The sequence below is a fragment of the Nipponia nippon genome, unplaced genomic scaffold (genome assembly GCF_047370975.1).
Source record: "Nipponia nippon isolate SJK-2023a ecotype South Korea unplaced genomic scaffold, ASM4737097v1 scaffold_5, whole genome shotgun sequence".
Classification (NCBI taxonomy): Eukaryota; Metazoa; Chordata; class Aves; order Pelecaniformes; family Threskiornithidae; genus Nipponia; species Nipponia nippon.
In genome coordinates, this window is record NW_028262369.1 from 83,252,230 (window position 1) to 83,276,005 (window position 23,776).

A 23,776-nucleotide genomic window follows, 5' to 3' on the forward strand; every position below is an offset into this window, starting at 1 on the left:
AGTTAATGCTGTGCAGCCCTGCCTGTGGAGGAAGTAGTTAATATTCATAGCTAGGAGTTGTCTGTCCGGCTGTCCTCCCTCCATGGTGCTCACTCTCACCCTCCCAGCACCTCGCTGGGGTTAACCGGGGCTGGGGCTGAGGCTTGGGCGGCCCCCAGCCGCCTTCCCACTGCCTCTCCCCTTTCCCTCCCTGCTCGTCCCTGTGTGGTCCGGGGCGGAGGGAAGCACAACCGCACCTCCTCACCTCCAGCCCGTCTCCTGCCTCTGCCGCCTTCGTCTTCTCCATCCTCCCCTCCGGCACCCTGTGTCCTGGAGGTGCCCGCTGTCCTGGGGGTACCCCGTATCCGAGCCCCTCCGGCACCTCGCTGCCATCGGGGTGCCCCTCTCGCTGGCCCCGCGGGACACGACGCTGGGGAGGGAATAGCTCCCTCCGCCAAAGCAAAGCCAAAGGGACAAACACCAACCAAAGCCAGCTCCGGGCTGTCGGCTCCTGTCCTGGACGGACACACAGAGCTGGCTGCGGACACTGTTCGAGCTGCCACTGCACCAGGTCCCCCTGGAAAGCTCTGGTGCTGGAAGGGGCAAAGGAAAGAGATTTTGCTACCCACTCCTCTTCACCTGGGATCTTTTCTTCCCCATCCCCTTTGGTAAGTCCTGACTTTGCTTTTCTTTGAGCTGGGTGGGATGGGGGAAGAGGCTGGGGGTGGGTGGGTAATTCACGGCCGTGGTGACCCACAGCTCAGGGGCTGGGGTTACTTCTTGCCATCATATTTGGGCACAGGATGAAACCAGAGCTGGAGGGCTGAGCTCTTCCCCATGGGACTCAGCCTGCATCCTTCATCCTACGAAGGGTCCTGGGACCCCAGGATCCCTGCTGGCTGATGCTCCAGAGATGTCCTGGGGCCAGGGCTGTGGGTGGTGGGGAGTGGAGGCAGCAGGTGGGATGCTGCTGGGGGCAGGACCAGGGGAGACACGGTGGTGCCCCAGCCTTACCCTTTGCACTGGTGCAGAGCCCTGGCCAGGATTTGTGCTGGTGCATGATGCTGTACAGTGCACCCCACTGGGCGTGAGGCAGAAGGCTGGGATTTTGGGGATGCAGGCTGACCCCCCTTCCCATTGTCATGCGTGCCCTGGACCAGTTTTTCTCCCAGCTGTAGTTGCAGGGTGCCGGGGAGGGAGAGGGCAGAGCGTTGCCCTGCCAGGGCAGCGAGCCTGGCAGCAGGGGTAGGACCAGGCTGGGCTCAGCGCTTCCCCCAGCCGCCTCGATACAGCTGGAGCAGATACAGCCGGAGCAGATAGAGCCGGAGCAGAGCTGCGTCAGGGGCTGAGCCCCGGGCAAACCCAGCCCACGCTAGGATGGCACAGCCTGCCAGGCTGGAGCTGCTCTGACCTTCAGGGATGAAATCTGACCTTGCTGGGAGCTGCAAATGTTTTGCAAATGGGGACCTGGGAGCCTGCTGCTCTGGGGACGGCTGCTTCGGCCAGGGCAGCCTGTCCCCGCTTCCCTTGCTCTTTTTGGGGGGATTTTGTTCAACTTCTCAGGTGACAAGTGGACAGCCATACGAGTGATAGCATGGCCTGGGGGCGGTCCTGGGAGTGGCAGGGAATAGCAGAATTCGGTTCTTGGCATCCAGCCCAGGGGTCGTGTGGGGACAAGGACAGGGTGGACAGTCAGGTGTGGGGCAGGGCAGCCGTGGGACAAGGGCCTGGCTGATGGTGGAGCTGTCGTGGCCCCTTCCTTGCTACTGCTCTTGGGGTGGGGGCCACCAAACTCCCTATGTCCCTGCCTGGCCAGAGGGTCCGGGAAAGGTGGGACAGGGTGCTCAGGGCTTTCTGGCTCTGCCATGAACTGCGTGGTGCCCCATCCTGACCCCGCTTTCGAGACGTTTCTCCCAGCCGTGGGGTGCTGCCCAGCCCACAGTCTAATTAAAGCCTTTCCCAGCTATTTTCTTCCTTGGTGCCACGTGCTTTCATTTATATTTATTTATTCCCTTTTCCTTTCTATTCCCCTGCCCTATTTATCCCAGCCCCCACCTTGGCTCTGGCCCTGTTTCCCGGGACTGGCCAGAACCCATCACCACCATCATACAGGAGGGCTGAGCGACGGCCCGGCTCCAGGCGATGTCTCAGCCTCTCCAGTGTTGACACTGCCCCTGGACACGCTGCTTTTTCCTTTCTCCCTCCACAGGAAGGGATTCCCTCTTTCTATTCCCCTTTTCCCCCGTACGGGAGGTGTTGCGGAGTCAAATGCTGCCAGTTCTTGGCTACACTGGCTGGATGAAGGAGCTCTGAGTCTCTGGGAGAAATTGTGGACCCCATCCTCATCCTTTCCCTCACCAAGTGCCTGGGGAAGACCTCGCTGCGTGGTCCTAGGGCATCTTCAAGCCAAGGGGGGGCTTTGGGGCTCGGCTGCCTCCTTGGGATGCTGCTGGCGGGGATTCGGGAGTGGAAAATCAGTGGTGAGGAGGGGGTCCTGCCTTGGTGGGATATGTGCTGGGTGTTATTGCCCCCCTCCGCTTTACGGCGAGGGGGGTCAGTGGTGCAGGAGCTGCTGGGGCACGGGTGCTGTGGCATGGGACTGGTTAAGCCGTCCCCGGCTCAGGGCTGGCTTTCGGAAGTGTTTAGCTCACAGATAGGAGCGCTCTGATTTCACACTATCGCGTTAGGGCCGTCTTCCGTCCCTGAGTCAGCCGCCTGGCCCGCCGCCAGGGAAGAGTCATTTTTTCCTCCAAAAGAAAGTGTTTAACACTGCTCGTGGGCCCTTCCAGGAAACCTTGGTGGGGAGCTGGAAAAACGGGAGTCTGCAGCCCAGCTGGTGCCGTGCATGCTCCAGCGGGGGGGACACGGCTTGGGGGCCATCCCCATTGCTGTCTTGGTGGCCAGAGTCCCTCTGCGCCCCCAAAATCTGGCTGCCCCGCTTGGAAAGGTTTATAGGGTGCAGCTGGTTGTGGTGTTGGGGCTGCTGGGGGTGGTGGGAACTGGGGGGCTCGGAGCTGGGGTGCAAGGTTGCCGGTGGTGATGCTGCCATGCCCTGGATGCCCCCCATCCTTGGGGGCTGCGGAGCAGAGCTGGCTGCTCGCACTAGCCTCGAATCGCAGGGTCGGGGTGCTCGGTGCCTCCCCGAGGAGGAGATGCTGCATGATCGGGGTTGGGCAGAGGCACTGCCTGTGCGGGAGCTTCAGGGGAGCGTCCGGCAGCGAGGAAACGTCCAGGGTAGATCCACGTGGGCTGAGAGAGGGAAGGGGAAGGAGAGAAAGGGTGGGAGCCTGTCTGTAGCCAGGGAAGAAAATGTCAAGGATGGGCGGCTGGCTGGATCCGTGCATCATCCGGGAGGAGAGTGGGTGGGGAGGGGGAAGGTGGGTCTGTGGTTCATCTGTCCTTCACCCGTGGGCTGAGTACATCCATCCAGCTGGAGACATGCAGAACTTCGAGGCCAGATCCTGACCGCCTCCGCCTGTCCTCCTAAGGCCTGTGGTGCATCTCCCCCGCCCGCCCCATTTGCCTCCCTGGTGCCGCGTGGCCCTTCGGGGCCAGCTGAGTGCTGCGGAGCAGCAGGGCCGCAGTGAAGTGATGGCCAACTGTGTGGGCAGCTCCGGCCCTCGCCAGCCATGGAGAGGAATTGCCAGGAATGATGCCTGGAGCTGGGGGTGGATTTTGGTGGATCCCAGTGGAGCAGGCAGTGCTTGCAGGGCAGGGCAGGACGGCATGTGGAGTGGGGGACCGTGGGGGAACGGGGCTCGGGGGGGTCTGGCTCCGGTGTCTCTGCATGATGGTGCCCATGGGATTGCGGAGGGTGCTGAGGAGACGGCGATGCTGGTCGTTAAGCGCTCCGGCGGCACGGAAGAGATCGAAACCACCAGCTAATGGGACCCATTAGCTCTGTGCAGAGAGCCAGCAATTGATCTGGGGTCTCGTGTTCATTTCTCCCCTTGCAGAGGTTGGGCACACGCAAGGGCCTCTGGATGGGAGCCTCTACGCTAAAGTGAAGAAGAAAGACTCCCTCCACGGCAGCACCGGTGCCGTCAACGCCGCCCGCCTCCCGCTTTCAGCAACGCCCAACCACGTCGAGCACACGCTCTCGGTGAGCAGCGACTCGGGCAACTCCACCGCCTCCACCAAGACCGACCGGACCGATGAGCCGGGGGTGCCTGGGGCACCCGGTGGCCAGGCAGTGCTGAGCCCCGAGGAGAAGCGGGAGCTGGATCGTCTCCTTGTCGGCTTCGGCTTGGAGAGTGCGCCACCCATGCACAACCACGTGCCCGGCCCTGTGCCGGCGCACCTGCCCGCCATGCCAGGCCGCCACGTGGTGCCGGCTCAGGTGCACGTCAATGGGAATGCCGCGACGCTGGTGGCCGAGCGGGAGACGGATATCTTGGACGACGAGCTGCCCAACCAGGATGGGCACAGCGTGGGCAGCCTGGGCACGCTCTCCTCCTTGGATGGCACCACCACCACCAGCGAGGCCGGCTACCAGGAGGCGCCCCGGGTGGGCAGCCTGTCCTCCCTGCCCAATGGCCCCTCAAGCTGCAACGGGACCGAGAAGCTGCTGAAGGAGGGTCTGTACGACGGTGAGCCGCTCTCCAATGGCGGCTACCCTTACAACAACCAGAACACCCTGATGGGCCACCACCTCCGTGACCCGTTGCCTCCTTTGCGGCCCTCAGCATCCACTCAGGACCACCTGGCCGGCTACCCGCAGCGCCCGCCGGTCTCCCACACCCCAGGCTGGCTCCAGCCCCAGCCGCTGCCTGGCTCCCAGCCCTACCTGTATGGCTACGACCCTGCCGGCACCTACCGCTCCCGGTCCTTCCCGGCGGTGGACATGGCCAAGTACGATGCGAACCCAACGCTGCCCCAGGCTCCGGCTCGCAGCACCAGCAGCCGGGAGGCCGTGCAGAGGGGTTTGAATTCCTGGCAGCAGCAAGGAGGGAGCCGGCCGCCTTCCCGGCTGCAAGAGGGTGGCATGGAGAGCCACAGCCCCAGTGTCTCCAGCTGCAGCCCCCAGCCCAGCCCACTGCAGTCAGTGCCCCCGCACAGCCACAGCATGCCCGAATTCCCCCGGGCACCCTCCCGCCGGGAGATTGAGCAGTCCATTGAAGCGCTTGACGTCCTCATGCTGGACCTTGCGCCTGCCGTCCACAAATCACAGAGCGTGCCTGCAGCCTCTCGCCAGGACAAGCCAGCGGGACCCCTGCTCTCCTCCCTCTCAGCCCAGCCCGTCACCAGTCTCTATGCCCAGCCGGCTCCACAAGTGGTCCAGCCGAGGTCCTTCGGCACCTCCGTGAGCCCTGTGGTCTCTGAGCCCGGGGGCAAAGCCTATTCTCCCAGGGAGCCGGACTATGGGGTGCATGAGTACCATGAAACCTATTCGCCCTACAGCTATCAGCCAGCACCAGCGCCCGAGCCAAGGAGCTACAGCCATGCCCCGGGCGGAGCACCGATTGGCAACCTCCCACTCAGCACCTCCTACAGCCCCGTGGGGCCTCAGCAGCTCCTTGTGTCCTCCCCACCTTCCCCCACCGTCCCATCACAAACCCAGATGCCCCCCAAGGGACCGGAGAGCTACGAAGACCTGTCGAGGTCGGCAGAAGAGCCCTTGAATCTGGAGGGCCTGGTGGCCCACAGGGTGGCAGGTAGGATGCTTTGATTCCTTGGGGGGACTGGGGGGACTGCATGTCCCGAGAAGCCGGAGCCTACGGGGGTAGTGCATGGTGGAGCTGGGGATGGGAGATGCAGCGACTCCTTGTCCGTGCTGGATCCAGGCTTGGGAGCGGACCACCCGCCGTGGGGGCATGCTGCACAGAGACGCAGCCTGTGCCCCTCTCCTTTGCTGAGAACCCCCCTTGCAGCTCGCCGCAGCATTGCCCAGAGGTGGGGAGAACGGGTGACCGAGGTGGTCGGGTCCCCTCATCCTCGCCCCTTTGGGGTATGGGGCTGGTCTGTCCCCTGCAGCAGGGCCACTTGCTGGGTCCCAGGGGAATTTCTCCCTTTAGGGGGAGAATATGGCTGAGTTTGGGAAGATGTTTTCAGCTCTGAATGAGGGTGTCCTGCCTGGACCCCACCTTGGACATGATGCTCTCCCTGCCTGGAGTGTGCTCCAGTGTAAGGTCCCAGCAGAGCACTTCCCTTGTGTTTACAGTAGCTGGGCTCCTCCCTGATTTTAGTCCTGTTTTCCTCCCAGCGTGGTGGGCTTGGTGCTCAGACCTCCCCTCGTGCTTGGACCTCCTCCCTGGGCAGCCAGGGTGCTGCTGGAGCTGGGGGTCCAGGGCGCAGGCTGGCAGCAGCCTTTCTGCCCCGGTGGCCCAGCCAGGTTGGCCCTGTGTGGTTTGAAGCTGGACCTGGCGGTGGGGTGATGCCGTGGGCTGGGAAGGCATTTCCCAGCCCTGCCAGAGGGGTTTGGTGCAATGCTTGGCTGAGTGCAGCGCTGAGCATTGGTGCCGTGGCTAGATGAAGGCGTTTCCTCCATGCCGCAGATGGGAAACTGCATCCTCTGCCTCCCTGCCCTCCTGCGGCTCTGGCTCGGGGGCTTTGGGGATGCGGAGGGTCCCAGCCCCCTGGGAAGGAGGTGCTGTGGCCCTGTGGCAGCTCGGTGCCCTTCCTCCTCGCTGCTTCAGCTGCAGTTGTTGAATTGCAGAGCGACATTTGGGAAGGGTTCGGGGCTGCGGCCAGGCTGGGGGCCAGCTCGTGATGCTGGGGCTTGGCAGCTCCATCCCTTCCAGCTCTGTGCTCAGTCCAGAAACTCGCCTGGCATTAGAGGGAGGGGGAAAAGGCTTGACTGGAAAAATCCAACAGCACCAGCTTCCCAGGCGCGGGGGCTGAGTCACCGTGGCACAGGGGTGGGGGACAGGAGGGGTGCCAGCGGCGGGGAGGGGTCGTGGAGGGGTGCAGAGGTGTTGGGGGACGTTTGCATCCATCTGAACCTGACCTCAGCGATCCAGGCCAGATCCATAGGGACTCAGGGCTTGTGCAGAGGGTTTAAACAAACCCAAGAACACACAGATGCCCAAACCGTGCTGTATGTCTGGACTGAATATTATAAGGAGCAGATCCGCCCCAACTACGGAGGGGAAAAAAATGGGGTGGAAAAGAGGAGAGCCTCAGGAGAGGAGGAGCAGTATTTGCAGTGGGTGAGAAATGGATGTTTGATGGTGTCTGCCAAAAAGTCCATCCCCACCCCTGGGATCAGGTCCTCAAATCTGGGCTGGGGTCACTGTCATCCCACTGCAGCCGCTGGGCTTCCTGGGGAGGAGAGGTGTCCCGGGAATGGTCCCCAGCCCGCGGCCACCTGTCCCTGCTGGAGCCTGGCCGTCTGTGCCGAGACGGGAACAGCGCGGGCGGGCGGCCTGACCTCTGGCGGGAACGAGGTGTCCCGAAGCCAGTGCCTGGAGGGGATGGCCGGTGGGGACGGTGGGGCATGGACGGGTTTGTTTACATTCCCTGCTGCTATAAATTGCCTGCGTGTCCTGGCGCAGCGACGTGGAGCATCTCACACCTCCTCCGTGCCTGGCGGGGGTGCGCTTCTGTTCCCACTTCCCACTGGTGATGGAGGGGAAGAGATGGGATGGGGCAGCGCTGGCATCCCCAGCGTCTTCCTGCAGAGGGGAGCTAGTCCTGCCGTTCTTCAGTCCCCATCATCTCCCAGTGAGGCATCTGGGGTCATCCCTTCTTGTCCCAGCCCTCGGCATCCCATGATGGAGGGGACCAGCACAGTGCCATCCCCAAGGGGACACTGATGGGGCATTTGTGGTGTTGCATAAGGCCATGTGTGGTTGGGAGCCACCATTGATTTCCCACGTGGGTTTAAGTAGTGCCTGGAGCCAGGCAATTTGGGTGATGGGAAAGCAGCTGTAAGTGGGGTCTGAGCTCCCTTGGACCCCAAGTGACCTCAGGCTCATCTGTTGGAGCCCGACTAATATTTTCTCTTGTTTTCTCTCTCTCTCCCTATTGTATCTCGTGACATTTGTCCTGTCTGCTCCTTCCTCTCCCCATGGGGGACCGTGTCTGTCCCCCGTGACCTCCCACCCTCCTTGCACCCCCCCGTCCTGGTACGCTGGCAGAGTACAACGCCAAGCTCAGGGACCTCAACAAGAGCACCAAAGCCCCCCGTCCTCCTCTGAACCAGCAACGGTCCTTCTCCTTCTCCGGTTCGTTCATTCCACCTCCCTCCTTCCTTGTCCTCCATCCTTCCCCATCCATCCTTCTTCCATCACTCTCCTCCCTCCTTCCTTCTCATCCCTCCTTCCTCCCCTATCCCTGCATGCTGAGTGCTCCGTGTGTTGCATGGATACGGGGTGGAGGGAGGCTCGGGAGACCCTCCCCATGCAGGCTTGATCCCCTTTCTCAGCAGGGTGATGCTCAGGGCCCCCCTTGACCTCCTCCAGTGATGGGGGAGCCCCTGGCCCTGAGTACAGACTCCCCTGCCCACGCTTGGTTTTGCATCTCATCCAAGCCTGGCACTGTTTTCTGGTGGGGTTTCATTGCTGGGCCAAATCCGGACCCTTGCTCCAGCCCCTCCAAGCTTTGCCTTGGCTGTGGCTCACTCCTCGGGGAGGCAAGGGCTGGGGTGCAGCTCTGCAGATCCCTGGTTCAGCCAGAGTCTCACCTGCCTCAGTCCAGGGGTTTCTCCCATGGGTCTGTCTGCAGCTGGGGGGTGGGTGAGGGAGGGCCCCCAGCTGTGCTCATTTTGGGGTCAAACATGAATGCCCACATCAATGAAGTGCCCTGGGAGGAGGGGAGCGGTAGACCTCTCTGTGCCTGGTGGGACGGGGTGAGTTGGGCTCTGGCAGAGCACGGTACAGGGCAACGTCTGCTGCTGTTCCTTGTGCAGGCAGGGAGCGAGTTTGCATCTCTCTTTTCTCCGGGCATCGCGTGTCCCTGTGTGGCTTTAACTGCTGGGTGCTGCATCCCAAGGGCCATGGGATGCTGCTTCACTCTCTCCTCTCCACCGTGGGGGTATCGCCCAGCTCTTGCCCGGCAGTAGTTCCAGCATCTCATGCTCAAAAAGCAGCTGCCTCCTGATTTGGCCCAGAAACCTGGCTCCCCAGCCACAAAACCACCTGGATTTAAATCCCTCCTGTTTCCTCCTGCCCCGGCTGTTGTGCCCCTGCCCTTCCCCAGCCCTAGTGTTTAGTCCAAGGGCAGGACTTTGCTGGGAGAGGGTTGCTGCCAGGTTAGGGAGTTAAATGGGCAGCAGAGGGGGTGGCAGTGCCAGAGGTGGTGGGGGCGAGGGTGGGGAGCGGGGTGCAGGCTGCTATTCTCCCTTTGTGATGGGGACACCCTCTCCCACAGCCGGACAGGGCATCCTTGGGGAGCTGCTGGTGGTACCGTGGCTAAGGGAGGCTGTATGTCTGCCGAGGGTGCACAGCGAGTGGGGGAAAGGAGAGTTTGTTTTTCAAGCGTAGTTTCCAGCCCATAAATCACCCGGGGGGTCGGGGGAGCCGTGATCAGAGCCTGGGTTTTCTCCAGGTTTTGCTCTGGGCGGCCCGTGAAGTTTCCCACTCTCGGCTCCAGAACAATGAGTCCCTTTTTTCCCCTCTCCTCCCTCCCCTCCCCGCGGCCCCGGCCACTTTCCATGTCTGGGGAGCGGAGCAGCCAAAGCTTGGTGAGCTCCCGGGTGTCCCGACGGGCCAGATCCAGCACCCTGCAGCTGGGTGACACTCAGCCCCAGGGATGGAGCAGGGGGTCCCACGCTGTAGATGTGTGATGTGCACTGACAGCCGGGCTCTGGCGAGCTGCTGTTTGTGCTTCCCAAATTAAAAATGCAAAGCGAGGCAGGCGTGCGCGACTCGAGGAGCCCAGTCCCTGTCCCTCCACAGTGCTCGGTCGCTGCAGCTCGCTTTGGGATGGGACAAGGGATGGTCCTGGTGATGCTCTTGCAGCGTGCAGGACACCCTGCAGTGCACAAAGTGGAGAGGTGAAAATGAAATGTAAGAGTTTGCTTTATTTTTCCTTCCCCGTTTTGTTTCTCTCTATGCTCACAACTCAGGGCTTTGTTCCCTTAAAGTGAGGAGCAGGGAAAAAGATATATGGTGGCCCTGTACAATGCTACCCATGGCCACTGCGCCTGCAGGGTGGCTTCCCAGAGACCCTCTCCGACCCCCTGTCCCTACCATGGGTCTTTTTAATGGCTGTCCCCCACGCCGGCGAGCACCTGCAGAAGGGATCGGGGAGTTGTGTTTCAAAGCTGCTCTTAGTGGAATTTTCCAGGCCGCCTCCGCGGCTGGAGCCAGCCCCCTTGGCTCGCGTCCCCTGCCTTGCAGCCCGGCAGCCTCTCCCCCCGAGCAGTGATTTTATTGTTGTTGCCATTCACTAGGCTGATTATTTAGAAATGCACCCAGGCCACCTCCATCCCTCCTGTGCTCCCAGCCCCTTCGCTGCTCCCAGCCCTTTCCCCGGGGCCAGGAAAGCTCTGGTGCGGGTGCTGGAGTGGTGAAGAGAGGAGGTCAGCGGGCGTGAGGCGTGGGTCCCGCACAGAGCCCCGGGGAGCGAGGGGAAGCAGCTGATGGCTGGTTTTCCTCCGCCAGCCCGTGGGAAAGGAGTTGGTGTTTGAAAAGTGCATTTCCTGGAGCATGATGCTGACCTTTTTTTTTTTTTTTTTCCTTTTCTCTTTTTTTTTCCCCCCAATGTGCTGGGCCAAGGGTAGTGTGAGCACTCCCTGGCTCTGCGGGAAAGACGGAGGGGACGGTGCTGTCACCTCTGCTACTGGGGCTGAGACCGGGGGTCTCCCTGCTGGGGAGGAGTGAGCGTCCCGCAGGGCTCTGAGCTGCGCCCACGATGCTCTGTGTGGTTCACCTGCACCGAACCGGGCACCATTGTCCCTGAGCCCTAATTAACCCCTTCTTCAGGCAAAATGGGGCGGAGAGTGTGTTTGGACCCCGCTTTGGGGTTGCACCCCTCATCCAAGCCCCCCTGCCCTGTGCTGGCTTTGTCCCCATTCCTGGGCTTTATCCCAGCCCACGGAGATCACCAGTGGGATCTACCAGACCCCAACAGCCCAGAGAAACCCATTCTCCTGTGGTGACTTACTCGCTCCCGTCTTTCCCCCAGGGTCTCAGAGCCCCTTGGTGTTGCCCCAGGCTGTGGGCACTGGTGGCTCATGGTGCTGGGGTCTGAGAAGGAGGTTTGGGGGGAGATGGAGAGGAGCTGCCCAGCTCCCCTTTTAGGAGGGCTTCGTGCTGGGGGTAGGATATCAGCAGTGGTTTGTTGGGGTTCCCTGTACCATCCCTCTGTTGGGGACTTTCCTCCCGACCCGGTGCTCCCTCTGCCTTGGGGACTCATAAAAATGGGCTTTTTCCACTGCTGTGGTTGAAGCTGCATGCAGATGTGGGAGCAGGGATGCAGCCGAATGTGGCCATCCCGGTGATGGGGGATTCGTCCCTTTCCCACCGTGATGCTGTCAGGAGGTCCTGGTCCTTGCGAGCTCTGCAGGGCAGGGGCAGGCAGTGTCCCCTTCTCCCGGCTGGCAGGGCTGGGCTGCCTCACTGGGCTGCTCGCAAGATGCTCGTGCCCCTCGCACCCACTGCCGGGGGATGCTGTCCTTGAGCCCCAAACTCGAGGTGCTTGGGAGGGCTAATGCAGCGATCCAGCCACTAGCCACAACCCTGCCTTACTTTTTTGCTTGGCCCAGGGCCACTGCTATAGGGTATATCTGCTCCAGCTCAAAACTGACCGTGCTGGTCTGGGGGTTAGATGCAGGTGAGTGCTGAAGCTGCCATCTCTGCTGGGCAGAGCCTGCTCCGCAGCACACAGCCCCAGGGAGACCTCTCGGATCAGCCCCGGAGCATCTCCTGCTGGTCCCCATCTTAGCTGGTGCCTCCTCACCCGTCTCCCACCTTGTGCTTGCCCCGCAGGGGTGCAGTCCCGGGAGAAGCCCCCGGAGGAAAGCACTGTCCCTGCCCGCAAGCGGACCCCCAGTGACAGCCACTATGAGAAGAGTTCGCCGGAGCCCAGCTCGCCCCGCAGCCCCACCGTCCTCTCGCCCGAGGTGGTCAGCACCATCGCGGCCAACCCTGGAGGGAGGCCCAAAGAGGTGTGCCAGGGTGGGGGGGTGCTGGGGTCGGGGGGTGGCTGGTGGGGTACAGCCACCTCTGGGGAGGGAGAAGGCTTGGAGGAGAGTATGGGACTTTCAGCATCTGTGGCATCCTGCAGGGTTGGGAGTTAATGATGCTTTTGGTGGTGGTGGTGTCTTGGAGGGTCGTGCCCATGGTAGGAATGGGACTGACCCTTTCTCCTGCTCTCCCCAGCCTCATCTCCACAGCTACAAGGAAGCCTTTGAAGAGATGGAGGGTGCCTCCCCCACCAGCCCACCCTCTGGCGGCGGTGAGATTTCTCCCCCCACCCCAGCCTTCCCTGTCTCGCCACAAACCCCTTACTCCAACTCCTGTAAGTGCCGCGGCTCCGGGAGGCGGAGGGGCTTGGTGGGTGGCTCTCGGCAAGCCAGAAATTCGCCAAGGGTCAGACAGCTCCGGGCTCCAGACACCCACCGCCATGTTAATCACTCCTCCTCTCCATCCTCCTCTGTCCTCCACATCCCACTACTCCATGCTGCCATCAGCATCCCGCTGCCATCAGCATCCCACTGCCATCAGCATCCCATGCTCGGCACCCTCCTGTTGGCTCTTTCCCGCTCTCCACTCACTGGGGCATTTCTTGGATAGGATCCCAAGGCAGGATAAGGAGAAAGGCAGGGTCCAAAAGACAGCATCCTTTCACCCCATCCCAGTACTGCACTTCCCCATCTTTCCTACCGGCATGGCAAGAAGGGCAGCGAGGCTGTGGTAGCAGGCGAGCCATGGGGAGGCAGGAGGGATTGAAGATGGGGAGGAGGCTCAGGGCAGACCCTTGCATGCTGTGCCACTTCTCGCTCGCTGTTTCCAGGACAGGAGGGGGAAAAGGCTGGGAGATGCCAGCCCTTTGCGTGCATCTTGTTTCTGCTCCTCTGGCACAGCATGCCTCCTTTCTGACTAACCCTAACTGTGCAGTTGCGGTGTGTTTGTGTGGACCGGGTTTGTGTGACCAGCTTGAGCGACAAACCCCAATGAGCAGCCTCATGTCGGCATAGCACGACTTGGGCTTGGACCAGTGCAATGGAGCAGCCAGTCAACTGGGAAACCCATCAAAAAGATGGCAGCCGCTCCCCTACTCCCCCAAACCCAGTTTTGTAGGCTGGATGCTGAGGGATGCTCTAGGGCTGGGGATGCTTGGGCTGGGTGCAGCCCCCCCTGATGCCACGTCCTGGTCACAATGGGGCCGCCTGCCCCCCGTAGCTCAGCCCATGGGGCTCAAGGCTGTTTCCTCCTGTGATGTTGCTGTTCCTCCCCTGCAACCTGCTGACGTTTGAGCCCTGTCTGGTGGGATGCAGTGGCTGGAGTGTGGGAGCATCCCCAGGGCGTTTGGCAGCTCAGAAATGGCCCCGTTGTTCTGGGGGACCCAGAGACCTTGTCCCCGGGGCAGCAGCTCCTTGGCAGTGGAACAGTGGCTGGTCTTGGGGGATGAGTCACTTGCAGAGGTGACGGGAACAGCGTGGCTGGGGACCGGGGACGTGGCCCGGAGGCAGTGCTTCTAGCCAGTGCCAGCTGGGGAGGCCTGGGAGGTTTGATGATGCAGTTTGTAAGCTTTGCCAAAGTGCCCCCCACGGGGATTGCAGGAGAGCTTGCCCTCCGTGGGGAGATGGCGGTCCCAGGGGAATTCCTGGCCCCGGGAGGACCCTGCCACTCCTCAGCCAACAGAGGTGCGAGCTGACACTGCGCCTTGCAGGCACTGCTATCTCGGTTTCCCAGGGACTCGGCTGCTCCAGCCCCAGGCTTCCCGGGGGACCTGGCCTTGGGGCGAGGGTCTGGCTTTCCTCTGGAGCACCCACCACCCACCGCCTCCCGGCCTCGCCGTGGGCCCCGTGCCCATGCTGCCAGTCGGGGATGTTCAAATGCTGATGGAAGGATGTGCCCTCCAGTCCCTTTTGCTGGAGATGAGACCTGGAGGTCTCTCCCAGGGTGATGCAGCATCAGGGAGATGGGTCAGCATCACTGGGGGCAGGAGGGGAGAGGAGGTGCAGTTGGCTTGGGGAGGTCCGTCCTGCCCCATGAAACCCTGCTGGTGCATCCGTATCATAGCCATACATACATACACAGCTTCTCCTGGTATGTACGTATGGGCACAGGGGTACAAACCTCATGTTTGCATTGCTACCCCTCAGGGAACATGCTCTGTGTGAACATCCTCACCCACCCACTGAGCTGGTCTGGAGGGTGAGAGGGTTTTTGGCAGTCTTGCTGCCCCTTTCGTGGGGGTGATGAGCTGCTCCGGGACAGCCCAGTCCCAGCTCAGCCAGACGTGGGGATCGGCAGAGGCGGGTTAAGGTTTGGGAGCACTGGGTTGGGGGGCAGCTGCTCGCACAGGGGCAATGAAAGAGGCTTCATGCCTATGGTGGGACCATTCCCTCGTGGAGATGCTGCTGGGAGATGGGGTCTGGGCCTGCCCTGGTGGGGATTGCCACCTTTCTTCGTCCTGCCAGCCCTGTAATGGGGCAGACTGCTTGTTCCCAGGCACCTCCTGCCCTGTGTGCATCCCTAAATGGAGAGGGATATCGGTGCCCTTCCCCGGGGTGCTGCTTCACACAAGGGCTCTTCCTGGCAGCCCCCGATGGCAGCTGGTGGGTGGGATGGGTCATGGGGGCTCTGAACCTCTCCAGCCTTTCTGAAGCTTCACCTCCCATCCCTCCACTAACTCTCCTGTGTCCCCCGTGCCAACAGTGCGTTCTCCCCCCGGCCTGGCCAAGACCCCGCTCTCAGCACTGGGGCTGAAACCCCACAACCCAGCCGAGATCCTGCTGCATCCAGTGGGAGGTGAGTGTGGGCACAGGGGCTGCAGATGTTTTTTTGGGGGGGGGCGTCTGTGAGGATATGCCTGGAAGGGTCCTCTGGCTGGAGAAAGCACTTCTGCCTCCCTTTTGGGGCCAGGTAGCCCTGGGGTCCTTGTCACATCCCGTGGGGACTCTGTGACTATGTGAGGGTGGGGGATGTTGGTGCTGCCCTGGGGGGCTCAGCCCAGCAGGGTCTCTGGTGGTGGAGGCTGGGAAACCCTGGAGTCCTGCCTCCTCCCCAGCCCCATACTCCTCCCTCCCTCACCCCCTCCATCCCTTCGTCTCCCCAGCACAGCCGGAGAGGGTTTGCTCTCCAGGAGCCGAGTCTGTCAGCTGGAACAGTATCCAGATCCCTCTCTGTCCTAGGGAGTGGTCCCTGGGTGCAAAGGCCCCGCTGCCCTGGGAACATGTCCCAGAGCAGCCTGCCAAGCCAGACCTTGCTGGTCCCCAGCACCCGGGGCCCCTTCCTGGGCCATCTCAGGGCTGAGTGTAACTCCCTCAAAACCCTGGGGGACATGGCTTGGCTGAGCCCACCCAGCAAGACCCTTCTCGCTCTGCCCCCAAGGGCGAGCTGATGCTTTTTTGGTGCTTGCTGGGTTTCCTGGAGCAGCCCTTCATGGTGGCTTCCCACTGTTCCCTCTTCCCTACCTGAAACCAGCCACTTGGGTTTGGACATCATCTCTGGGATGCCCAGGTGGACCCTGAGGTGTCCAAGGCCAGGGGCCCAGTTTGGGGCGCAGTGTTGGGGAGGTGTGGGGCTCTCCTTCGCGCTCTGTGTGCCCCTGCCTGAGTAAGGCAAAGCTGCTTAACTCGGATTTCTCTTTCTTTCTGTCTCGCACCTCCCTTCTTCCTCCTGTCCCTGCTCCCATCGCTCCCCTGCCCCTCCGTCTCTCAGAGTTAGAAGGGGAGGCGGGCGGTGGCTCTGAAGAAGGTAAGAAAGGCTTTTCTTTCTCTGTCTCTCTCTTCCCTGCTCATCCCCACTATTGAGGTTGTTGCTCAGAGCAGGCTCTGGCTGTCTGCGCCAGCAGCCTTCCCTTGCACTGGCCCCCAGGGATGTAGGAGCCTGAGTCTTGCTGGTACCGCTCCCTTTTGAGGAAGGGAACATCGTGCCTTCTTGTGTTGTGGTTGGCTCCCCAATGTCCAAATTGGAGCTGGAGGTCTGTCATGTCGGGTGGTGATCATCCATGGGGGCTGAGAGCTCTTTTTCAGTGCGTGGCATCCCTGCCGGTGGCACGCCAGGGATGCTGGCACGTCACAGCCAGCTTCAGATGAGCCTGGTTGGGGGCTGGGAGCAGCAGCCCCTGTTTTGGGTTCCTGCCTTCCCCTTCTGGCTTTGCCGCTGCCGTTCGGAGTGAAAATAAACCAAAGTGCAGCACAAAAGGTCACCAGGCGCAGAGGCCACCAGCGTGCTGCCGGCTCAGCTGGCCGGACAGTGGCACAGTGCCGGCAGCTGGAGCGCATCCTCCGCTGGCCGGGAGACTGCCCAAATTCCCCCCACCTCTCCCATCCCTGGGCTGCACCTCTCCTGGGATGCTGAGGATGGGTCTGAGCTGGGATGCCAGCTGGGGGGTGGCTCTGCTGGTAGTGGGGGCACTGCGGGCTCCGGGGTGGCACATCTTCCGGGGAGCTGGAGGCTTTGGGAGCGGCTGCAATTCCCTGGAGTGCTGCCTGCTATCTAACAGTGGGGTGGTTTTGCTTTCTTCTTTAATGAAACTTTGGGCCCTCGGGGCCCGGATGGGGAACTATGAGTTCAAGATGGGTTTTGGGGAGAGGATGTGTCTTCTTGGTGAGTTTGCGATGCTTCCTGCAGCCCTGGGAGTGGTCAGCATTTCTCCCCTGGAGTTCCTCAAAATGTACATAACCCAAACCTGAATGTTGTGTAATATTGGAGAAAGTGTTTGCTTGAAGAAAATATTCTGTTTCCAGAGCTGATTTTTCAGTGATGGCTTCTTGGGTACATTAAAGGATGTCTGGTGACCCCGTGCTGGTTGGGCTGAGCGGCTACCACCAGCCTCTTGCCCTGCTTTTGTCCTTCTTCCTTTTGGATAACATGATGGTTTTGGGGGGGGTTGAATCTGCAGTCCTGAGCAGGGACAGATGTTTTGGCCTCTGCACCCAGCCACATGGTCCACGAGGGTCCCTGCTCCACTGGGCTCTGCTCAGCTGCTCCTGGGACTGGGGGATGCTCTGGCAGCGCGGGAGCTCAGGGCCTGGCTGCCACCTCTGAGGAGGCTTTAAAGCAGCCCGGCACAGTCACAGTGCTGGGGATTTCTGGCTGGAGCACAGCCCTGCTCGGATTCGGGCTTCCCGAACGACTGCCCTGCCCCTGGTGACTCAAGGCCTCTCTATTCTCCCACCATCTTCCCGTCTCCAGAGCCTCTTCCAAGAAAACACTAGGAGGCAAGATCTGATTTTTTCAACCTAAAAAAACCCTGCCTGAAACTTCCCAGTTTTTTTTTCTTTCTTTTTTTCCCATATTGAACCAAATGACTCAACGGTCACACACCTCGCTGTGGCACATGTATGCTTGCAGACGCGCTCCCCCGTGAGCTGTCCCCCCTCCCCGAGCCCCCGGCTCCTGCCTGGCTTCAGCCCCCACCTTTGCAGGAGGGGCTGGCATTTTTGCAGCCTTAACCTCTTGCAGGCTGACTCATATGTACTGTCTGGCTAATTTTAGTCTGGGGTGGGGAGCTGGGGGGAGAAAAGCGAGTAGCTGTGAAATTAATTTAATTACCTAAGCAGCGATGAGTTTCTTGCAGCTGCCCTGGGCGTCCCCCTGGGCAGTGCCTCATCCCTGTCGCTTGGAGCCACGTGTCCTGCCTCGGATGCTGGTACCCAGCCCGTGTTGAGGTCCTCGGTCTGCTTTTGGCTCAGATCTTTCCTGGGGTGGTTGAGCAGGGCTGGGCAGGGAGATCAGCCCGAGAGATGGACGACTCCTCCCCTGTCTTCAGGCAGACAGGTCATGGAGACACTGGGGGGAAAGAAGGGGAACCCGTGACAGGCTTTTTCCTTGCAACCCCTTGGTCCGGCACTGAACATGGAGCTGTGCATTGGTGTTGCTGACTGCGAGCAGGCCGGCTTGCCTGCAGGCTTAGCCAGAGCCCAGCTGTTATGACTAATAATAATAATAATGTTTGTCATGCTAATTACTACTGCAGAGCTGCCTGGGGCACGGCCAGCCTGGAGCCGGAGACCTGCAAGGTTGCCCGGCCCATAGCGTTTGACGCCAGTGGGTCTCGCTTGGGGTGTTGTGCCCCAGCACGGAGGCAGTGGGTGGCACTTGCCAACCGAGGTGTGACACGGCTGTGGGGGCACGGGGTGAAGCTGCAGCCCTTTCATCCAGCACAGCTTTTGGGGGGTTGGGGCTGTGGGGGCTATCATAGGGATGGGGATCAGCCTGGATGGAGCAGGAGGCAGGGGAAAAGGGAGGAGGGAGGGCTGGGTCTGGCGGCTGCCTTGGCTGGTGACGGCCAGCCCAGCTCGCTGCTCCTGGCACGGGACAGCTCGGCGGCTCCAAAGGAAAATTGCTTTTCTTGGTTGTGCTTGTGGGCTCCGGTTTCAAGCCGGGCTGGGAGTGAGAGTGTTGGATACTGCAGTGGAAATAGCTGGAGCTGCTCTCTGGTCTGCTGCTGGAGATGGCTGGCAGAGGTGGGCGGCGCGGGGCAGGGACCGCTGGGCATCGTCATCAGTCCCTCGTGAGTCAGCGCAGGCTGGACAGAGTCACCGGCTCTATTTTTAGGGGCTGGGGATGAGCAGGGAGCACGACATGTGCTGTGTGGCGTCCTGGGTGGGGAGGGACGCTGACTCAGAGCAGGGTGGAGGGGCCATGGCATGGGAAGGGACCACGGTCCCATGTGCTCTGGTCCCCTCGGGGAAAGGTGTGGGCACAAACCCCTTCCCTGTGCCCTGGCCGGGTCTTCAGCATCCGCTGGAGCAACCTAAAGGCCCAGATGAGCCAGATGTGTTTTTGCGCAACCCCTGGGGGAACAGGTATGGGGGAAAAGTGTAGCTGGAGGAGCTCAGCTCAAGCACCTTCACTGGCTGAAACGGGGATGCTGGAAAGGGCATGGCCCCCTTCCCATGGGAGCTGTGGGCTCATCTGTTTCCCCTTCTCTTTTGCTGCAGAGCCCAGGAGCTACGTCGAGTCGGTGGCCCGCACAGCCACGATAGGCAGGGGAGGGACCCTGCCCGCCACCCAGCCCGGGGGCCCGGAGGTGCCCGCCAGGAATGGCACCTTCGCCAACTCCTTCACTGCCCCCAGCCCCATCTCCACCAGCAGCCCCATTCATAGCGTGGACGGGTAAGGCAGTGGGTGCAGGTCCCGGGGGCTGGTGGGGCCAGGGCTGAACCTTGCGTGGTGCACAGGCTTGGTCCCACTTTGAATTGCCTTTGCAAGGACCCCTGTCTCTCCACGCAGGGTTTAGGGGTCCTGGCTTACCATGCGGCTCACTGGCCTGAGGACACAAAGCTGGGGCACTGGTGGTCGCTGGTGGTCACTGGTCCTCGGCAGCATGTCTCTGGGAACCTGGCCCTCAGGGCAGAAGGGGTAATGGGATCTGTGCTAACCTCTAGCCCTGGGTTGGGCTGAGCATCGGTGCCCCATGGTGTGATGGAGCCATTGTCCCTGTCCCCTCTCCACCCTGCCCATGGGGTGTCCTGCACCAGCTCACCTGGCGAGGCTGGCAGGGAGGAATGAACCGTGCGTTTTGCTGGGAGAGGAGCTGGAAAAAGTCTCTGTCTCCCAGAAAGTCATATTTTGAGAGGGAACTGGGATGCATGGGGGAACTAAAGCTGCCTCCAGTTGCTTTCATGCAGCTGGCAGGACCCATCCCACTCTTGCCGCTGAGCAACCGAGCAGCTCGCTGGCACCATGCCTCAGTTTCCCTGTGCACCACTCACAGGAGGGTGCCAGCCAGCAGCAGGAACAAGGGATGGAGCTGAATCCTCCTTCTCATCTCTCCTCAGGGTGTCCCTTCGAAGCTACCCGTCGGAGGGCAGCCCCCACGGCACAGTTACACCTCCCCACGCCTCGGCTGAGCCTGTTTACCGGTCGCCTGTCAGCTCACAGATGCCCTCTGCTCACAGCAGCTACCAAAACTCGTCTCCATCCTCCTTTGCAATGGTCCAAGGTGGGGTTCCAGGCTCGGTGCATGCCAGCCCTGATTACCCCGATGGCCGAGCTGGCCTTCAGCCAGACCCCCAGGCTCGGCCACAGCCGCAGGTCAATGTGGTGGGGGTCCACGTCCTGCCGGGGAGCCCCCGCACCCTGCACCGGACAGTGGCTACCAACACGCCGCCGAGCCCTGGCTTCGGGCGAAGAGCTGTCAACCCCAGCGTGAGCGGTGCTCCCGGCAGCCCCGGGCTGGGCAGGCACTCCACGGTGGCCCACAGCAACTTGGTGGCCCCGCCGGGGAGCCCCAGCCTGGCCAGGCATCAAGTTGCAGCGGCTGTCCCCCCTGGCAGCCCTCTGTATGGGTACCCCAGCCCGGAGGAGAGGCGCCCAACGCTGTCTCGGCAGAGCAGCTCCTCTGGCTACCAGCCTCCCTCCACGCCATCCTTCCCTGTCTCACCGGCGTACTATCCTGGCACGAGCACGCCGCATTCCTCCTCCCCGGACTCGGCTGCCTACCACCAGGGCAGCCCCACACCGCAGCCCGCACTGCCCGAGAAGCGGCGGATGTCGGCTGGGGACCGCTCCAACAGCCTGCCCAACTATGCCACCATCAACGGCAAGGCGTCCTCGCCCCTCTCCAGTGGCATGTCCAGCCCCAGCGGTGGGAGCACCGTTGCCTTCTCCCACACCCTACCGGACTTCTCCAAGTTCTCCATGCCAGGTAAGGGGTGCTGTTGGAGGTCCCCATGTCCCCCTGCCCTGCCCAGGGCTTTCCCCTCCTACTCCTTGCCAGCTGTTGGGGAAGCGATTGCAGCCGCGTCCTGATTTACCCCTCCTGCCCATCCGCAGACTGGCGGCACTGCCATTTCCTGCGCTCTCTGGTAAATCCAAACAGGAAAAGCACTGACCCAGCATCGCTGGTGTAAACAGCACCCAGAATTGTGTACGGGGAGATCAAAGCACCCAGAGGCGGCTTTTCTCTGCCGTGGGGATGCGCTGACCTCCCGGCCCTGCTCCCAGCGGGTTTTACCCTGCTGAGACCCCGCTGCAGTGCTGCCTTCTCGTTTCAAATGGTGTGCCCTGTCCTGGGTGCCGCCGCGCCTGGAACGCCTTCGCTGGCTCCCGTTACGGGACACCTCGGTGACGCCAAGATCGGGCCGATAGGACGGGGGAAATAAAGCCGTGGGGCAGCGGTGGCTCTGGCTGCCGGGCAGGTTTCGCTGCCGCGAGGGCAGCCCTTTGTGGGCACGCTGGCGCCTGCCCCGGCCCCGTGACTCGCTGTGGCTGGGGACATTTCCCAGCCGGGAAGCGCAAGCAATTAGAAAACAACAATTAGTAAGCAGGCTGGGGAGGGGACCAAGCCCCCCGCCTCTCTGAAGGTGACGGGATTGCACAGGGCTGATAACACGTCTCCAGCAGAGATGCTATGCAGCCCTGCCAGGTTGTTTGCTCAGTTGTTTTTGGAAAGCAGGTGGTTGGGAACGTTGCCCGAGCAAAGCGGTGGCTTCATGTCCAGAGGACCAGCTCCCATTGGGGCCATACCACTGATGGGCACCAAGGGAGGCAGGGCAGGGCTGGGGCTGGGGGCTGCGTTTCCAAGGGTAGGTCAACCTGTCCAGTTCCTCTGCATGGAGCAGAGATAAGGGAAGGAGTTTATTTTTGTGGTGGATGAGCCAAATCTTGAACATTAGAGAACAGTGAAGGTCCTCTGAAGTCAGGGGATCTCCCCGCCACCCCCTGGACATATCTCTTTATTCTGACAGCTTTCATTTCACCTGGCCAGCTCCATTTTAAATGATGAATTCCCATTTCATCTCTGCCTGTGTGGCAGGGAGGCTCGTCCCATGCACAGCCCTTTGAGGGCCCTTGTGTCTGGGTTTAGCTTTAGATGCCCCATAAGCTCCAGGATGATCAGCCTGCCTGGGTGTGGAGGATTGGTTTGAGGTTAATGCAATGTGATGGGGCTGAGAAGACGTGGAGGTGTTAATGTTTTAGCCAGATTTGCTAAAAACTCATGTGGAATTTTAGATACAGCATCTTTTAACTTGTTTCTTGTTTTCTCCTCGTTCCTTCCTTGCAGACATCAGCCCCGAGACTCGTGCCAACGTCAAGTTTGTGCAGGACACTTCCAAGTACTGGTACAAACCGGAGATCTCCAGGGAGCAGGGTGGGTAGATGGCACAGGGCAAAGGATACAGTCAAGTGAGCTACGGTTGGGAATTGGGGCATATCTAGGATCACAGGGATTAGTGAGGATTTCCCTTAGGGGCTGGATTGGGAGTGAAGGTGGATGACGGATGCTCAGACCATGGCAGAGGGGGGTTGAAGCCCAGCTCAACTTGCATGATGTGGGCTCCCCAAACCTTCCCCTTGGTGGAGGAACACTGGTCCCCACAGCGTGCAGTGGATCTGTGCAGTTTGGGGTGCAAAGCACCCAGAGCTTGAGTTGAGAGAGCTCAGAGGGGTCTTGGAGACATGGCTAAAATAAGAGAGTTGAACAAGGAGGGGGCAAGGTGCCTTCAGGGCCAAGGTCCCAGCATTTCACAGAATCATAGAATATCCTGAGTTGGAAGGGACCCACAAGGATCATCGAGTCCGACTCCTGGATTTGGGCCCTGGTCCCTCCCTGCTCTTCAGTGCTCTGTTGCTCAGAGCTGGGCTGAGTTGGAATGGATGCTCTGAGATGCCCATGCAAAGGCAGTGGAGGCGGGGGGGAGATGAGATCCTGCCTGGCTGCAGACCCACTCAAGACCCCTGTCCAGATGTGCAGGGGGGGTGGTAACGTCATGGTGCCTGGCTGTGAGGCCACAGAGCTGGGGTGTCCCATCCCAACCCACATCTGCTGGTTTTGGAGGGCTTGCCAGCTCTCACTGTGCCAGCTCTGAGGTCTGCCATTCTCTCCTGCAGCCATCACGCTGCTGAAGGACAGGGAGCCAGGGGCTTTCATCATCCGAGACAGCCACTCCTTCCGGGGAGCTTACGGCCTTGCCATGAAAGTAGCTTCTCCACCTCCCACGGTCATGCAGCAGAACAAGAAAGGTATTGTGTGTCCTCCATCCCACGCTGAGATGCTTTCCATCCTTCGGTTGGGGTGAGCGGGCAGCCAGATCCGCTGAGCCAGGCGTGCCCTTGGGTATGTGCTGATGTGGCAGGATCCCTCCCACCCAGCTCTCCCCTCCCAGGGCACAGGGAAGCACCAGACACCCTCTGCCCTGTGCTGCGGAGGGCTCAGGGGCATCTGCATCTTGGGCTTTGGCATGGTGAAATGGGCACAGCCTCCCTGGCCCACCAACACCATGGGGGAGCCTGGCTTGAGGCCGACCCTGTACAAAGGGCCGGATTCGAGGAGGGTGTGCGGAGTGGCAGGGACCCCTCCCTCGAGCTGGAGCACTGGTTTCCACATGGGACTGCAGGGTGGGAGGAGGAGTGGGGTGGCTCTGATGTGAGAACATCCCATCTCTTCCCAGGAGACATCACCAACGAGCTGGTGAGGCACTTCCTCATCGAGACCAGCCCACGGGGTGTGAAACTAAAAGGATGCCCCAACGAGCCCAATTTTGGTAAGTGTCCCCAGCGTCCTTCCCACATGCGGGGTTGGGTTGGGAGAGCCTTGCCTTTGCTGGGCTATCAAAGCAGACTATCTGGGAGAGCCCCCACCTCTCTTACTGCCTCTTGTCCCTGCATAACTGAATCCTGTGGGCATTTGGAGCCTCTGGGGTCACGCACGCTCATGATTGCACACAAATGTGCATAGGTATGTACCTTCCTGCACACACGTGTAGGACAAATGATGCTGCTGGGCAGGA

General features: G+C 61.1%; 1 protein-coding gene across 18 annotated transcripts in view; it reads left to right on the forward strand.

The window, feature by feature from the left end:
• The window catches only part of TNS1 (tensin 1), a 69,972-nt gene that overhangs the window by 39,128 nt on the left and 7,068 nt on the right, over positions 1 to 23,776 (forward strand). For 7 of the 18 annotated variants that reach the window (XM_087733823.1, XM_087733825.1, XM_087733827.1 and 4 more), the window contains 11 exons: positions 3,936 to 5,633; positions 8,058 to 8,144; positions 11,850 to 12,028; positions 12,243 to 12,381; positions 14,748 to 14,840; positions 15,753 to 15,788; positions 18,983 to 19,157; positions 19,823 to 20,691; positions 22,051 to 22,137; positions 22,878 to 23,009; positions 23,438 to 23,530. In XM_087733823.1, coding sequence (XP_087589949.1) covers positions 3,936 to 5,633; positions 8,058 to 8,144; positions 11,850 to 12,028; positions 12,243 to 12,381; positions 14,748 to 14,840; positions 15,753 to 15,788; positions 18,983 to 19,157; positions 19,823 to 20,691; positions 22,051 to 22,137; positions 22,878 to 23,009; positions 23,438 to 23,530 — 3,588 coding nt within the window. The remainder of the gene's footprint in view (positions 1 to 3,935; positions 5,634 to 8,057; positions 8,145 to 11,849; positions 12,029 to 12,242; positions 12,382 to 14,747; positions 14,841 to 15,752; positions 15,789 to 18,982; positions 19,158 to 19,822; positions 20,692 to 22,050; positions 22,138 to 22,877; positions 23,010 to 23,437; positions 23,531 to 23,776) is intronic. The other 11 variants (XM_087733831.1, XM_087733840.1, XM_087733826.1 and 8 more) reach the window with 10 other exon arrangements.